The 16,111-nt window shown below is 36.6% G+C and overlaps 2 protein-coding genes across 6 annotated transcripts; one reads left to right on the top strand and one right to left on the bottom strand.

Moving 5' to 3' along the window:
- The first annotated feature begins 10 nt into the window (after positions 1-10).
- LOC110850699 (histone-lysine N-methyltransferase SUV39H2) lies at positions 11-3,583 on the top strand. Of its 5 annotated transcripts, none has more exons than XM_022098214.2 (13): positions 11-294; positions 562-792; positions 861-1,058; positions 1,137-1,260; positions 1,340-1,667; positions 1,753-1,935; positions 2,037-2,187; positions 2,261-2,360; positions 2,426-2,461; positions 2,545-2,674; positions 2,754-2,982; positions 3,068-3,138; positions 3,249-3,583. In XM_022098214.2, the coding sequence occupies exons 2-13, from the start codon at positions 630-632 to the stop codon at positions 3,399-3,401; spliced, it is 1,866 nt and encodes a 621-aa protein (XP_021953906.1). In that variant the 5' UTR covers positions 11-294; positions 562-629; the 3' UTR covers positions 3,402-3,583. The 5 variants fall into 5 exon arrangements, with proteins under 5 accessions (XP_021953906.1, XP_021953909.1, XP_021953905.1 ...); XM_022098217.2 differs by having other exon boundaries at positions 558-792; positions 1,149-1,260; XM_022098213.2 differs by having other exon boundaries at positions 558-792.
- LOC110850697 (inhibitor of Bruton tyrosine kinase) lies at positions 3,580-9,940 on the bottom strand. The gene is made up of 15 exons (XM_022098211.2): positions 9,656-9,940; positions 8,585-9,580; positions 8,379-8,504; positions 7,851-8,084; positions 7,541-7,744; positions 7,229-7,462; positions 6,975-7,114; positions 6,625-6,899; positions 6,439-6,558; positions 6,127-6,371; positions 5,534-6,043; positions 5,376-5,443; positions 5,048-5,293; positions 3,989-4,946; positions 3,580-3,912 (listed from the first exon to the last, which is right to left on the bottom strand). Exons 2-15 carry the CDS (start codon positions 8,798-8,800, stop codon positions 3,760-3,762), a joined length of 3,729 nt encoding a protein of 1,242 aa, XP_021953903.1. The 5' UTR covers positions 8,801-9,580; positions 9,656-9,940; the 3' UTR covers positions 3,580-3,759.
- Positions 9,941-16,111: the final 6,171 nt, after the last annotated feature.

Here is a 16,111-nt window from a genome sequence, read left to right as displayed (position 1 = left end):
GGGAAGCAGCCACGATCCCGCTCAACTGGCCAAGAAGAACCTACTTCGCTTTTTTTCGGATTTTTGAGTCTGTCATAAAATTTTTGATTCGGTTTATAAAAAAAATTACTCATAGATTCAATTGAGCCGGAGTGGTTATCGATGTGACGACTGGATTTGGGGTGGACGGTGGAAATTACCTAGTTTGTAAATTGATTGCAAAGTGTTAAACTTGATAAGGGAAGAATAGGTGGTGGGTTTCTCACAGCAGAAAGAAACCTAACCTCCTCTTTTCCAGGACGAGTGATTTATACGGTGAGTATGTTCAAATTTTATCTAAATTCTAGAAAAATTATTCATTTGTAGTGAAAAACAAGCTTAACGAACAGCTTATTATGTTGGTCAGTACAAACATTTACATTGTATATCGTTGTTGAATATGCATTTGGACATTTGGGGATATTAGGAGTCATAATTTGGTCCTTGATTTCCCTGAATGCAAATTGTATTATGCAATGCAAAGATTTGGATTTATGGCTAAACGCATTTTCAACAACGAATATTTTTACTATGGGTAGGTAGGGTACACCCACGACGAAGGTGATTAGTTAGTTTGACATTTGGTTGTTGCAATTGGAAGAAGAACGAAGATGAATAATAACAACATATCAGGGAGACGAGATGGGCGTGACGCAGTTTGCTCTAACTGCCCTGTAAATTCCAACCCGGATGTCCGGCAGTCTCCTAGACGTAGACCTCTCTCACCGGATGAGAATCAGTCTGGTCACCAGCCAAGTCAATCATCATTGAGTGGTGAGCATAGTAAAATTGCTTTTGGGTGGGGTTGTTGTCATTTTTATAAGTTTGTACTTATGATACAGGTGGAGGGACAAGAGTCCTAGGAGATAGCAACACCACCTTTCAAGGGATTAAATGTATCTTGCCGATGCCCTGGTTCGACACGCTCAACGCGTATAATAAGGATCCGGATGCGGGAAACCCTATTCAACAATCTGAAAGAAGGCCAATTGCAGAAGAGGAATGTATATCAAGTGATGACGAAGTTGACTCTGATTCAGGTAGAGAGATAAATCGAAACATTCTAGAATTTGTTTTCCCACTGCCTTGGGTCGATACACTTAAATCATATAATGAAGATCCTGATGTAGCAAGGCCAATTCCACAAGAAGACATGCTAAGTTTTAACAACAAAGACGACACTGAGGAAATCAGCCACAGTGACTCGTCGGATAGCCCTCAAAACTCGTCTGAGCAGGAAGAGTATGTATCAATAACAAAAAATTCGTAGTCAATCTGAGTTGAGAGATTTTACAAGATGAGTTACGATCAATTATTACAGGACCGGATCACGAACCTCGTCCCCAATTCCAGAAGGGGAATACGAAGTGGAAGACATTGCGGATTTCGTGGACGGTCTATACGAAGTCAAATGGAAAGGCTATTCTGTTGAGGACAACACCTGGGAGCCCGTCACCAGCTTGCATGGATGCAATGATAAGCTTTTCGAATTTTACCTAAAAAGAAAGCGCGAACGGGAGTCTGCTAACTCACAGAAAGGGCGCAAAAAACTTAAACTAGAAGTGCCGCCAGACCCAAGGACGCTTGAAGTGATTCTTCAGGAATATTTTGACAAGAATGACTCCCACCCATCCGATGAAGACGTTCTTGTATGTTTTAATTGTTATTTTATTATACGATTACGAACAAATAGGTTTGGTGTCGAAATAAGACCTCTTTCGTAATTCATTGCAGAGTAAACATCAGCTTATTGAAAAAGGTGGTTGGAAGAAACGGTGGAGCGAAGAGAAGATGCGAAAATTCGTTGAGCAGGCCATGAACGGGAAACTGACTGAAACTCAAACTGAGGAGCTCCTATACCAAGCAACATTTTTCCTTGCTCAAATAGCAAGTCAAAAGATGCAAGCCGCGTTGAAGGTAAGTAGTGAGATAGATTATCAAAACACGACTTATTTTTTATTAACCATTATTTCTATGTATACAAAATGTTTATTAAAAATCCATCTTTAACAAAATAGGAGTGGACATCTATGGTTAATGGCATTTCCAAAGGATGTCCTATTATCTCTATTGAAAATAAAATCGATCTCGCCCATCCTCCAACAGACTTCACCTATATAAATAGTTATATAGCTGCCGAGGGCATTGAAATCCCACAAGACCCTCCTAGTATGCTAAACCTTTATTAAGTACTTTTTAATTTGGGGCTATGCATTGTAATTCATAATGTTTTTTTTTATAGCCGGGTGCTCTTGTGATAGTGACTGCCGGGGTTGTCCATCAACTTGTTGCCCGAAAATGGCAGGAGAATACCAAAAGGGTGGATATTACAAAAAAGGATTGTACGTAAAATTAAATCTCTATGCAATTCTTACATAAATGTTTGATAATTCGACGTGTTTTGCAGGGTAAAAGCTCCACTTGGCACTCCCATATACGAGTGGTAGGTTTGTTTAAGCTTTATTCGACTCTTCTTTGATTCTGCTATTCCAATTAAGTTTGTTACAATTTTGAATTTTTGAACAGCAATAACCGATGTACTTGCACGTCCAAATGCAGAAATCGCGTTGTCCAAGATGGTGTCAGCCCACTTCGTGGCAAAAAACTGTGCGTTTTTAAAACGCCAAATTGTGGATGGGGAGTGCGGACAGAGAAGGTAAGGAAAATACTTGTCTGTTTTTTTATTTTGTTGAGGTAGTTTGATCAATTAAGTTAAAATAATTTATACCATATAGCGTATTAGGAAAGGAGCATACGTCTGTCTTTATGCAGGCGAAGTAATCACCGACGAGATGGCAAACACCAGAGGCAAGACTTACGACCAAGAGGGGTCAACATACCTGTTCGATTTGGATTTTAACGAGACGGATTTAGACAACTGTCCGTACGTTATCGATGCGAAGATGTATGGGAATATATCCCATTTTTTCAACCACAGTTGTGACCCAAACTTATGTGTTTATGGTATGATGTTAAATATTCTTTGTAAATATTTTTTATTTCATCTCTCCTTCACCATGTACCTTATACACTATTCTTAAAAATTTAGGCGTTTGGTGCAACTGTTTGGACCCTAATCTCCCTATGTTGGCTTTATTCGCATGCAAGGATATCCCCGAGGTAAGAAAATAACTAGTCTTAAGATTTTTAATTTCATTAAAAGTTTCGACGTTTTATTAATTATATTATTGATTAAAATATTATTAAATTGCCTGTATAATCTTTTCCAGGGAACGGAGCTTACGTTCAATTACAAGAGCTCCCAACAAGCTACGAAAAAGGCAGAAAATCGAGATGATTTGGATGCAGGAAGCAGTTTACCGCTAATTAAGCAAACACTATGTCATTGTGGTAGCGACAACTGTCGAATTTACTTGTTTTAGCATTTTGTGTATACCACAGCGTTTTTTTTATATGCGTTAAACACTTAACCATTATTTATGAATACAGAGGTTGTTTTAAGGGGTTGTTAGGTATAGGGATACTTGCGATATGTATCTATTACGTCACCAAACCGAAATAACGAACATACCTATTATAAAATAAAGACATTGATGAAAGTTTATTTTAAGTTTCTGATCTCATGTTTATTTAATTCTTTTACATTGTTGTGCTTGTATTTTGCCAATGCTGATATTGCTGCTTGGAATAATTGACAATTCCTTGTTATAAATCTTCACGAAAAAATTATTATCTTTCAGGTGTATCATGGCTTGATATGCATGCAGCTGAGCTAACTAATTAACTATTACGATTAAAGGGCGAATGTTGAACCCAGGTGGGTGGAGCAAAGTTGGTAGAACATACTCTTTCTACCGAAATAATTTCAATTCCTTCCTCGACATCTGCACTGTGGTATCTGGCAGTTAGTTGATTGATGGCTTGATCTTCAATCTGCAGGTATGGGTAGAAGCGTACATAATTTAATAAAACAAACTCAAAACTAAAAATTTAATAATCGTAAACCCACCTGCATTAAATGCAATGCTTTCGTAGTGGCCCGTTCCCAATTTTGCTTCTTTTCCATTTCATCTTGCACAATCTCTTTAAATTCAACTTTTTTGCGAGTATCCTCAACTTTCCAAGGATTCTGAGGATCCCTGCTTGGCGGGTTTAGTGCTTCGGTGACCAACAAATTTGGATTAGAGGGCTGCTCAGAATTAGACACATTATTCAAATCTACACTTTTCCATTTGGTTTTCCTCTTTGCACCTCCTCCAGACTTATGGTTAAGGTTTGTTTGCTCAAGGGACGGACAACTCTTTCTTCCATTTGATGAAATTTCCAAAGAAATTGGGGACAGTGGGGCTTTCTGAAGAACAGTATCAGGTACACCGTTGGCTGATTTTTTTGGATAATTCACTATTTGCTTTGGTAGTGGCGACCAGACGTCAGACGACTTAGTGTCCAAGCTTGGAAACTCTGTGGGATTCAGCTTTTGACTATTCTTTAGAGTTTCTTGCGCTTCAGCTATCTTAAGGGTCAACATGGTTTGACTAGGATTCGGAAATTTAAGTTTTCGATGTAGTGGAAAAACTTGGACCTTATCGTCTTCCTTTGAGTGATGACAGGAGCTTGGTGATGCTAATTCTGAGGTAGTGGATGAGATGTTCAAATCTTGACTCAAATTTAGTAAATTTCCAGAGGTATTTAAATCAGTGGGATGCTCGCTTTCAGATGTTCGGGAACGTATTCGGGCTTTGTTTTTGCTAGATTTTATTTGAGGTCGCCGAACTTCGTCGTCATATTGCAATGCTTCAATTTCATTGGCTAGCTCTGGAGAAATATGAGCCATTGCTTGCTCAAAGTCAAGTTCGCTTGGAGCAGAGGATGGTCGTGTTATCCTTCTCGACGTCATTGATGGATGAACTTGTCGATAGTATACGGAAACATCCTTAACCAGGTCGAGAGGCAGTGGGTCCAATAGTCTACAAAAGTGACGGTAAATATTTGTAAATCTATTCGAGTATCACAATTGTGTATATAATTCCTCATTGAAAGAGCTGTATAAAGTATAAAAAGTACTAACCGTGTCTCCAAAACCAGAGGTAAATTCACAGCAATGAATTGCATGCAAGTTTCTTTAAGTTGCAAAGCATTACACCTGTCTGCCAAGTAAAGCATTGACGTAATATTTTTCAGGGACAAGATTTCTGCTAGCGCAGATTCCACCAGCGATCTCAAACGGTTCAGAAACAAGTTGTCACTCATGGCCAGGATTTCTGATAAAGCATCAAAGTCGTTTGGTGGAAGATTTGAAATGGTGTCTTCGTATCTTTTCACAAAAAATATACATGAAGGAATATTTATATGTACCAAAAATAAAAAAAGGATATTTGAGTTCGATTTTTACTCACATGTACTCCAGAAAAATTTCAACGCACTGCCCTGAGAACTGCATTTGAATCGGCTTTTGAGAAGAATGCTGTATAAATAGATAATACATGAATCAATTTACATCTTTAATATTGAAAACACTTAATATTGCTGATGCTATGTATGTTATTCAGCTTACTTCGAGCCATACGTTGGCAAACAGCATGGAGTAAAAATATTCTGATCTAGCCACAAGGACGCATTGATGGGCTGTGAAAACCTTCAAATCTTGACTTTGTAACGTAATATCGCACAAGTTTTCATGAACATTACGAATAAATCTTCTTGATGGGATTTCAAACGGACATTCAGAAGGTTTAAGGTTGACTACGTTCTCTATTATTGTAAATTTTCGGAGAACTTTGCACAAGTTTTCTAACTCTAAACGTCGAGCTGCTTCAATTGTAGATTTCATTACATCTAAAACACGAAAGTTTGCAAGTTTTTTCCCCATGGTTAATAAATCACATGTGTGAGAATATATAAATTGCAAAATTTGTCCAAAAACTTGATCATCCAAATCTTCTAAAGTTATGACTTTTGCTTCATTATCGACTTTGCGTTTTAACCTTGACACAATCATGCTATGTAGCTTTGGACAACCTGACGCTATAATAAACAAATGTGCTGCAAACCGTCGACTGCCAACCTAAAAAAAAATTTAATATATAAATCTGAACAAACTTTATCTTTGTCATTTATTAGTTTTATTATACATGAATGTACTTTTACCTTCAATATTACATCATGCAGGCCATCCTCTTCGCTCGCTTCATCTAAAACTTTCAGCATGTCCAAATGAAGGTGTGATGTGGAAATCATGGGTAGAGATGTCAATTGGGTTTTTGGCGATGACTGAATAATTGAAAAATTCTTCCCTTGTTCGTCACTGGTGATAAATAAAGCAGAGTACACATTCTTGATTTTCTGAATTTTCACATGTTCCAAAAATGACACTACAGATGATGGATCTTTGCCTATGTAAAAACATACAGCTTAATCTAGGTTTTCAACATAAGACATCAGCATTTAAATAACAATCACCTTTTTGAGGTCTCCGGCTACCCGTTGAGATTTGAAAGTCGGTAGTTTGCTGCGAATCTCGCTGACGTTGCCAACATGGTAAAGCGACATAGGATGGGTCGCTGAGAGGTTTCCACACACCTGCAATTACAATAGTTGGCTTATTTCTTCAGTGGAGTTGATAATAAATTTGGCTATTGGTATTACTTTTATAAGCTTCCCCGCAAGTAGTAATAAACACAAGACATGACTGGCTTAAACTAAAATCTGCAATGTCCAGAAAATTGTTGAATATCACTCGGCTAAATGTCCCAATCCCACACGATTGTCCAGTAACTTTAGCCCTCCATACAATTATTCGCCCCGTAGAGGTTAATAACAACACAACCAAATGTTCGTCATTATTTAATTTTGTCGACTTGTCAAAATGGGTATCACATAATGAACCACCAACAACTTGAAGTTTTACCACATCGAATTGTCTACAACAACAAAATTAGTTATGTATTAATTTATCGTCATGTCTGCAGAGTATTACTAGAAAATTTGACAATTACTTGGCATTAATTTTAATAACGTCAAATTTATGCAGGACATAAATTATGCCGGTACTGGCCCTCGCAACTGTGGCACAAGCAGATGCTGCAAAATGAGTAAATTTTGTGTCTCCTTCAGCATCCCAGGATATTTGGCTTATCTACAAATATTTAATATTACATAATAATAATAATTCTAAGATATTAGCACAAATCAGCATTTTCCATTTTAATTACATGAGTCAAGGAATGAAATCAATACTTATCGCATTTACCAATTTTGGTTCATATACAACAGGTCCTTTTTCTTGAGAGTGGCCTAACTGGCCACGGTTAAGTCCGCATGTGAATAATTTATGAGATGTGTAAAACACAGAGTGATAACGAGCACCAATTATTCCTTCAATACAAACTTTTCCTGGGAATTCGACCGTCTTTGGAACCAACAATTGCTTGATGGCTTCTTTCTGACCAGATATCCCAAATTCGTTGGATCCGCAAGAAAGTACCTAAATTTTTATTATTGTAAATTATTTTAGTTAGTTGCTCACATAGAAGTAGACAAAAATTGTATATAGTTAACGAACCCTGCCGTTCTCCATCAAAAATAGTGTATGGTCTTGTCCAACTGCAATCGAAATGCACTTAGCACTGGATCGAATTTGTAATTGTTCTACGTGAAGGACCGGCTTGTCATATCCGTTTCCAAGTATGCCTAGTCTTCCAGATCCACAAACAAATATTTCGCCCATTTGAGACAAAAAGACAGAATGATAGGTGGACATTGCAGCCTGAAAATAGGTCCAGCAAATAAAATTGATTTAAATTTATACGTTAAGCCATTCATGATACTCTACAAAAATTCGTTAAAAAATTATAGTTATATTCAGTTGATACCTTCATAATTTGAGTATTATGCTTTCGGAACACCTCCAATTGTTCTGGAACCAGTCGCTCCTGTTTATTAACGTTGCCTAACGTGTAATTATCATTCGTTCCCCACACAAGAAGTTCAGTCGGATCAGACTCAATTTTAGCATGAAATCCCCTTTGGAAATCCTTAATCTCCTTGTTACAAAGCTCAAATGCTGTCATTCCTTCATTGTCTTTCTGATGGATATCTGAACCAAACTGAACAAAAGTATTATTAGAAAATATTATCCCGGCCCAAAACTAGGATCGATATTATGCAATACAAAGCAAAAACTAAAGAAACCAATGCCATTCATGGCCTGCTGTTTATGTTGGCGAAACAGAACGTGATTTTTTAAATCTTTATAATTTTATGCCTGATGAAGAAACGGTGAGGAATTGAAAGCTTGCAAATTTTAAATAAAACCAATCCCCGAAACTAGCAGAAATGTCTTATTATAAAAACTACTGTTAATTTGCATACATTGCAAGCACAATTTAATGTACACGTACTTTAATCAAACTTCTAGCAGTGTGAATATTCCCATAATAGATGCTTCGATGTAGTGCAGTGTGACCTGATATTTTGTCCTTTTTATCAAGATTTGCACCAGCTCGTTTGATGAGCCATTCTAGAGCCTGTAACAGGTAACAGAAATTTACTGTTAAAAAATATTCCTCCCAATAAGCACATTCAGTTGTCAACTTATTTTCTCTACCTCAATGTTTCCGGTTGATGCAACCAGGTGTAACGCAGTTCGGCCAAATTCATCCTGAACTTGAGCATAGTTGGCACACTGCTTAATCCAGAGGGGAACGGCGTCTATTCCTCCTGATACGGATGCAATCCCGCAGATTTCTCGTCCATGTTGAATACTGTAACAATTGTCCAGACATTCCGGCTCATCGGAACTAGAACCCGCCTGCCCTGCCATTTTCGGAATTACTTTTCTCTATCCCTGTCCCCAATTACAAATGGTTACAAGAGGGGAGCACAATTTTTGAAACATAAATGACAAAAAAAATATATGTTGTTAATTAAATTATCATGATACTTAACGCTAAGTAAATATGTCACATATGTAAGTAATACATACATAATAAAGTAATTAGAATAACCCTGCTTCAAAAAATACAATTTGCTAATAATAACACATTTCCTATACAACTTAACTAACTACTTAACTTCGTATACAGACTTTTGAAATTTTAATTGTGTTTCCGCGTCCAAGGTCGTGATCAAGGCGAAGGGAATCTAACTAACCTAACCTAGTGCGCCATGGCGAAGAGATAACCACAACTAGAACGCCTTGCAGTACCACTTGTTGAGAGCGGAGGAGGAGGACTGACCAACAAATTTTGAAATGTTTGATACATTCATGGTAAAAGTGGAGAAAAGCTGATTGGTCGCCATTTTATAAATATCTGTTAAAATACAATGATTTCTACTAAAATTCACAACCTATAGCTTCACATGTACAATTCAATTGTAATATATGTATAAGTGGCTTATTTTCTAGGTTATTATCTTTACGATGAATACAATTGCTGAAAGGATTTATAACCTGATTCAAAATGAATGATAGATTATTCTCTTTTCCAATTACAACTGTATATATTCTAGTAAATCAGGAATTAAATTTAAATTTACAACTGTATCCACTCAATATCGATTACAGTTGCTTCACAGTTGCTTCAGTGATGTCTTCGTGTACCTTGTGAAGAACAAGACAAACTTTACTGATGCAATTCTAAAGCGAAATATATTTTCAATTCAATTCATCACTCACTTTTTTTGTCTCGTCTTGCAGAAAACTTATGATTGTTCAAAAACCACGGATGATGAGACACAATTATTAAATAATATTACGGCTACACTTCTTTGTACTGCTTCTGACTTGACTCGTCTTTGGTTTAAAAATGAGAATTTAGGATTTATATTGGTAAACTTGTATACAATTTGAGAGAATTATTTTATTTTGTGAGTGAAAGTATTCGTTTAGATTGTGATGGATTTGAATAATGACGTAATTTTAGAGCACGTCACCCCGTCTCATTCCACATCATCCAGTCGGACTCGGACAACTTGTATGATACAACTTGTATCGAATTGACTTTTTTCTATGAAGTTGTCATCATTATTGGGATGTCCAGTAACTCTTTACGTGCACATTTTAATGACAGAAACATAGGGATAAATAATAACGGGAAACTGATAATTTTATTCATGCAGAATCAGGATCTGCTGGAGAAAGTGGGTTCATACCTCACTGGTTGTCCATTCTCAACATTTTTTGTAATATCGAAGTGTATGAAAGAACTCCCGTATCTTAAAAGGAGAAATTAGCATTCTATCGATGTAGATGGGAAAATGTAACGCATTACATAAATAAATACATATGTAAATGATGCTGGATACACACAGTGTGACGATCAAATAAACGATTAGCATAATTCTAGGAAGTCGACGGCAAGATGATAATTTAATTGTCATATCACTTACGTATGTGGACAAAAGGTAATTTGAGTATAATTAAAAAATAAACATGAGACATGGCCTCGCGTTGAGACACTCTGAGACATGAGACACTCTGTTGGATTTTCGGAACACGTACATAATTAAGTCGAATTAAAGTTTTCTCCGAAACTACGTACTATTACCCTATATTACAAAATTGGAGTTATTTCGACCCTCCTCTTTTGACACAAAACCCCGAAGCTAGATATCTTATGGGAGAAAGCACCAACACACATCTGCACAGAATACGTATGTAATTACATGCTTGCGGTATTTCACTCGTGAGATATACGGCTCGTTCTGGTTATGGGAAAGGCAAAGAATAACAACTCATCTTATTCAACTGAATGCCTAATTTGACTCTGGAATCAGGATAAAATCATGCAAGCGTAATGACGACTCTTCAATAATTGTATTGTTGCATGCTTCTCAAACAACAAAGAATTAGAATTAGACCGTGTTAGATACGCCAAGAATAGTATGGACGAAGTCTTATTTCCACATTTTCGTAATGACGTCGACATTATTGCTTGTTCGCATTCTTTATAAATTGCATTTGCATGATGAACAGACCGGAAAAAGTATGTGTGTATTGTTTTCAAAATCATTTTTAGAAAGATAATTTTGAGAAATAAGTAAATTGAGTAAGTATAAGTTCATAAATGCATAAAGTTAAGGCAAGTAGTAAATATTTTTAAAGATCAAGGTTGTGTACTAGTGAAAGTCGAAAGTCTCTGTTTTCTTATGGCCAGCAAAACGAAATCAAATGAAATTTTTATAACTTTTAGATCTTCATCATAGCTAATTATCCACTAATGGTCCAAGTCTTCGTCCCTTAGGTTGGGAATGAACGAATCTTTTTTCGACCAACTGGCATCAATGCTTTGCAACGGTTTTCAGCATAGCGTGTGAATATTCTCGTTGGGTGCTGTTCAAATCCTCTAATCCTAAGATTTGTGGGTAGGTTAGGTAATTCCTGAATTAACAACTTTTCCACCGACCAGCCCTGACTTTCGACGAACTTTGGAACGCTTTAAATGGCGAGTGGAAAAAACGATGCAGGTTTGTGGCTAAGATAAGAACAAGGGCTATCATATCGAGCAAGTACCGCATCAAAAATACATCTAGGTGAGAAAAGTTCTAAAACATTTTTACGACGTGTGGAGGCACCCTCCGTATATTAGTAATTTACCGCTGGTTTAAGATATTACAGATTTTCCCTTTCATTAGAGGTGGCACCCAACTTTCACTCACTTTCTCTTTGATCCATTGTATGTGATGTAGTTTCTGCTGCTGTACTTATTTCCACTCTTTCTCCTACATGGCTGACTATAATCAAGATTGGTGCAAAATCTTGTTGAGCCTGCAATTCCTTCAAATTTGGCAGAAACGCAACAACTGAAACAATGTGGAACAATAAAAATGTATTTTTCTATTGTCCCATTCAAAAAGAATGCTTGGGATTACATACAAAGTCGGAACATCTACTCAGCGTGTGGGATGATAGCGAATTGTTTTTCTTATTCGGGAAACAATGCAGATTAAGGAAATACATTGAGAGAAAATAAATCCAATGAGCAGGACGTAAAAACACTGACGTCAGGAAAGAGAGGAAGTCGAGTCATGTTGAAAGATTCATAATCCTCTGTGCCGTTGAATTATGATTTCTTCAAAGCCAAAGTACAGCCGTAAAGTGACAACCCCCACGTACATAAGACATACTATGCAATGACATGTATGCACATACCACTAATGCGTGTCGTTGGTGTTTGGAAACTTGTCCACATAATAAACACTATCATCAATTTCATCAGAATTTAGAAGTTCAGCACCAAAAAATCATACCAAAGTTTGAACAACTTTCTCCCCTGGTCAATTATAAATCCAAGGTTTGTTGTATTCAAAAAGTTGAGAAATTTAGTCCAAACCAAGGTTTTCCAATGTATAACTAGAGATCGAAACCAAATGAGAGTGAGGACATTTCGACACAATATTATTATAACATCAGACATATGTATGTATAAATTGTAGACGTCTAAACCAAACCCTCAAGTTTCGTCTTTCGACAAAACCAATCGGCATTGAATTTCTGTAATCCTGGCACCGTTTCCATTGACACGGACGGAGATACTATTGCTCTCTGAATGTTATTATGTGGGCATTGTGGGCTACTTCAAATTGCAAAGCATTCACACGAAGAAAATGCTTTATTTCATTTCAGCTTCACTCGAATTGTTCAAAGTTCGTGTTGCAAAGGAAATGTTGAGTAATTCTTTAGCAGAAGCCTAAGTCACTCGTTAACAAATGACCATGACCAATGACCCAAGGAGCTTCCCACAACAGTTTTCATAAAGAGTGATGTGATTAAAACTGGATATTTCTGCTAGAAACGGACAATATCAATCTGCAGTGGTTAAATCCTTAATAATCCGAATAATTTGGGGGATTGTGAAGAACATTGACTTTGCTTTGTTTGATTCCCTTCATATTCCTCTCGTCTCGCCAAAAATTCAGCAATGTACAATAATGTTCATATGTATATGGTAGCGTTATTCTTCTGTAATGGGATTGATTTCGGATGGAGCAACCGGGGCAATGTGACAAGTATAAAAGTTTTGCTGAGTAAATTGAGGAGAAAATTGTTGTACAACTAACAAATCCTTCTCCAACTTTCTCCATAGTTTCAACTCACCCACTTTGGAGGAGAGAATCCCTAAAATCTGTCAAAACAAAACTGTCTCAACTAACCTTACATCATAGCAGGGAAGGAGTTGTATGTATGTATCTCCGTCGTCGTCCTCGTCGTCAGTCAGTTCTGGAGAATTTTTATGATCTCAAATTGTTTTTACATGTAGGCAAACCTGGATCAAAGGAGCAACACCGAGCGTGGATTTTATGTTTACTTTACGTCCACCTCAAAAACAAAGGGGTCTTGACAGTTGACGGTGGAAACGTAATTATTGTCGACTGCCGACCGTCTCTTACAGTTGTGTTTACAAATTTCTGAAAATTGTAAAAACGAGACATCGATTTTCGACAGGTTTGATGACATCAAATATCACTGAAAATATATGCATGACTTAGTAATCAGTCACTTCTATGTCAGACAACTTAAATCGTGTCAGCCTTTCACTGCACGATTTGTATTATTTCTTTCAGTTTTGCTTTGTAAATTCATGTCAGTCAGGAGTATTTCCCCCAAAAGTAACTTATTCATTGGAATAATAGAGCCTGTAGATTTTATCTTGTGGGAATTGATCAACTTTCTGCATCCCAAATCAGCAAATGATTCTTGTATTCGCTATTTTGAGGTGGTTTGGATGAATGCGGAGTCGAATAAAAAAACAAGGCACATATTATTTGCCCTTGGGACGGTCTGGCAATACTTTGTATACTTATTATTCTCACACGTTTTGCATGATTCATGCATGTGTAGGTATTTGGTTTGATGAGCAATGTTGTCCAAATTTCTTCTCAGTCCGCCAATTTCTATTATTAGCAGTGATTTGTGTTATTGATTGTACTATTGATCTCCTAGATAAAGATCTTGTCCACCCACTGTTGTTACTTGCACAAGAGAGATTTACATTTGAATGTAGTCAAATCTTACTTTATAATGAAGCCCACTTATTTAGTCCATTGAAAAAAATTGAATCAAACGTAACTTTTTCTCGGACCGATAACAAAAAACATGTTACGTACGTACAAACATGTATGTTATTCTGTGTAAAGAAAGGAGAAGGATCATTTTCAATTTGGACGTATTTTTTCAGCATGGTTGATTTCTCTTGTTCAATTGTTTCAGGATGTGCAAACATGGACAACACATTTCCTAGAACTGAATTCATACGTAGGTAGGTTCTTTTCATACTGCGTACATATGTCCAGTTAGGAGAGATGATGTGTATCACAAATATTGATGTAGATGTAATTTATGCACCTTTATTACATACATATCTTGATGGAGGAAGCATTTTGGCAAACAGGTGAATTTTAACAACTAATCTCTCCATCAGTCAATACAACTATTTCAGTCTTCCCCCTTAAATTTTGCTAATTCTGAGCATGTACCACACAACGCACATCCTCTGAATAAATCATCAAGACCAGAAGAATATTGAATTTCGGGTAATGTATTAACTTGTTAAACTAATGATGTACATATCTATGTGCGCACTTGGAAAGCTCGTGTGCAATGTCCAATTTACTCTTAAACAGTACTTATTGGGAGATTCCGGCATCTCATCGTTAGTGTAATGCCTTGATGACACAAGGATTATTAAAATTATGGTTACGTGCAAAGCATATTTACTTGAATCAATGTGATGATGCATTTCGTCCCTTTCTTTCAACAAGTTTAACCTTCCAGCCTCCCCCGGAAAAGTAGGGCGACTTTAAATTGACACAAGCAAGTAAAGTTTAAATTTAAGCTCATTTACGAGTTATGCAAAATTATTCAGACCAATTAGCTTTGAGTTCTATTTATTTCTTGATAATATTCTTTGGTTAACGAAAGCCCATCATGTCGAATTCGTATTCAATTTAAAGCATGATTCACTCAAACTTTCCACTTCAAAAGTCCACCTGTTATTCTGAAATGTGTTATTGATAAAAAACATTCGATTTCGAATATGTAGGAGAGAGGAACTGTTTTCGTTTAGGTTTCTAACTTTTCCCGAACCTGAGCCCTTCCCACGTCGAATTACACGTTCAGGTCGACAATTCTGGTGACCATGAACCAGGAAGTAATCATGCCATTCATGCTCCCTCTCGATGTCTAAATATTTCTCACTTTTTTTCTACTACGCATGAGATTCTTTAATTTTATTTTATTTCCGTTTTGTCTTCAACTATCTGAGAGAAAGTTGACCCTAACTTTTTCACAACTTTCACATGATTCACAATGCAAAGTTGGTAATTGAATGAAATATGTGTCTTGGAGTCGGCCATTTTTGTCTAGGGAGATATTTTTTGTGTTGAGGTTCCACCTATACATTTGTCGTATTAGAACTAAAGTAACACAAATTTACGATAATAGTGCAACGGTTACACAGCCCAAGGTGTGAAAAAGTTGTAACCCTGCAGCCATGGAAGAACATTATAACGAAAGTACTGAATGGAACTTGAAACACGAGAAAGTTGTAAAAAACTGAGATTTTTTAACATAAAAATTCATTCGTCAGCCAAAACACGGTCTTCAAGATTATAGAAACCATAAATAGGCACCTTCGACGCGTGGACGACGAAATATTTAGCCTTCTCAGAACATGCAAAATCTAAATCTAATTAGTCATCCCGTGTCAATATACTACGCATAAAAGAGACCTTTTCACCTACGTGTAAGCTCATTATCTCCAGTTCGTTCATGTGCATGGTTAGTTAAGCTGGAATTTGAAATCAATAAATGCTCAGTCTCTCCTCCCCTTTCAACACAGATTTGCAATAAGGAAAACGATGACTTGAAAAACTGGGCTTAAGTTATACAAGAGCTCGTTATAAAAGTAAGACATGTGTCTCTATTTTAATAAATACCTGGAAATGGTTATATATAAAACATTACTTGATTCACTCCATCTCCAAAAGTTCATTACCTTGATTACAATCCCGTTAATTAAAGTTTGAGTTAGGGAACAGTCTGGGCATCCTAGTGAGCGAGTTGACTTTTTCTCCTCGCCACTTACCAGTAATGTAAATGATTTTTGTCACTAAGACTTCTAATTTGCAGCTA

This window comes from Folsomia candida, unplaced genomic scaffold (genome assembly GCF_002217175.1).
Source record: "Folsomia candida strain VU population unplaced genomic scaffold, ASM221717v1 Fcan01_Sc006, whole genome shotgun sequence".
Taxonomy (NCBI): domain Eukaryota; kingdom Metazoa; phylum Arthropoda; class Collembola; order Entomobryomorpha; family Isotomidae; genus Folsomia; species Folsomia candida.
This window is presented reverse-complemented; position numbering and strand designations above follow the sequence as displayed.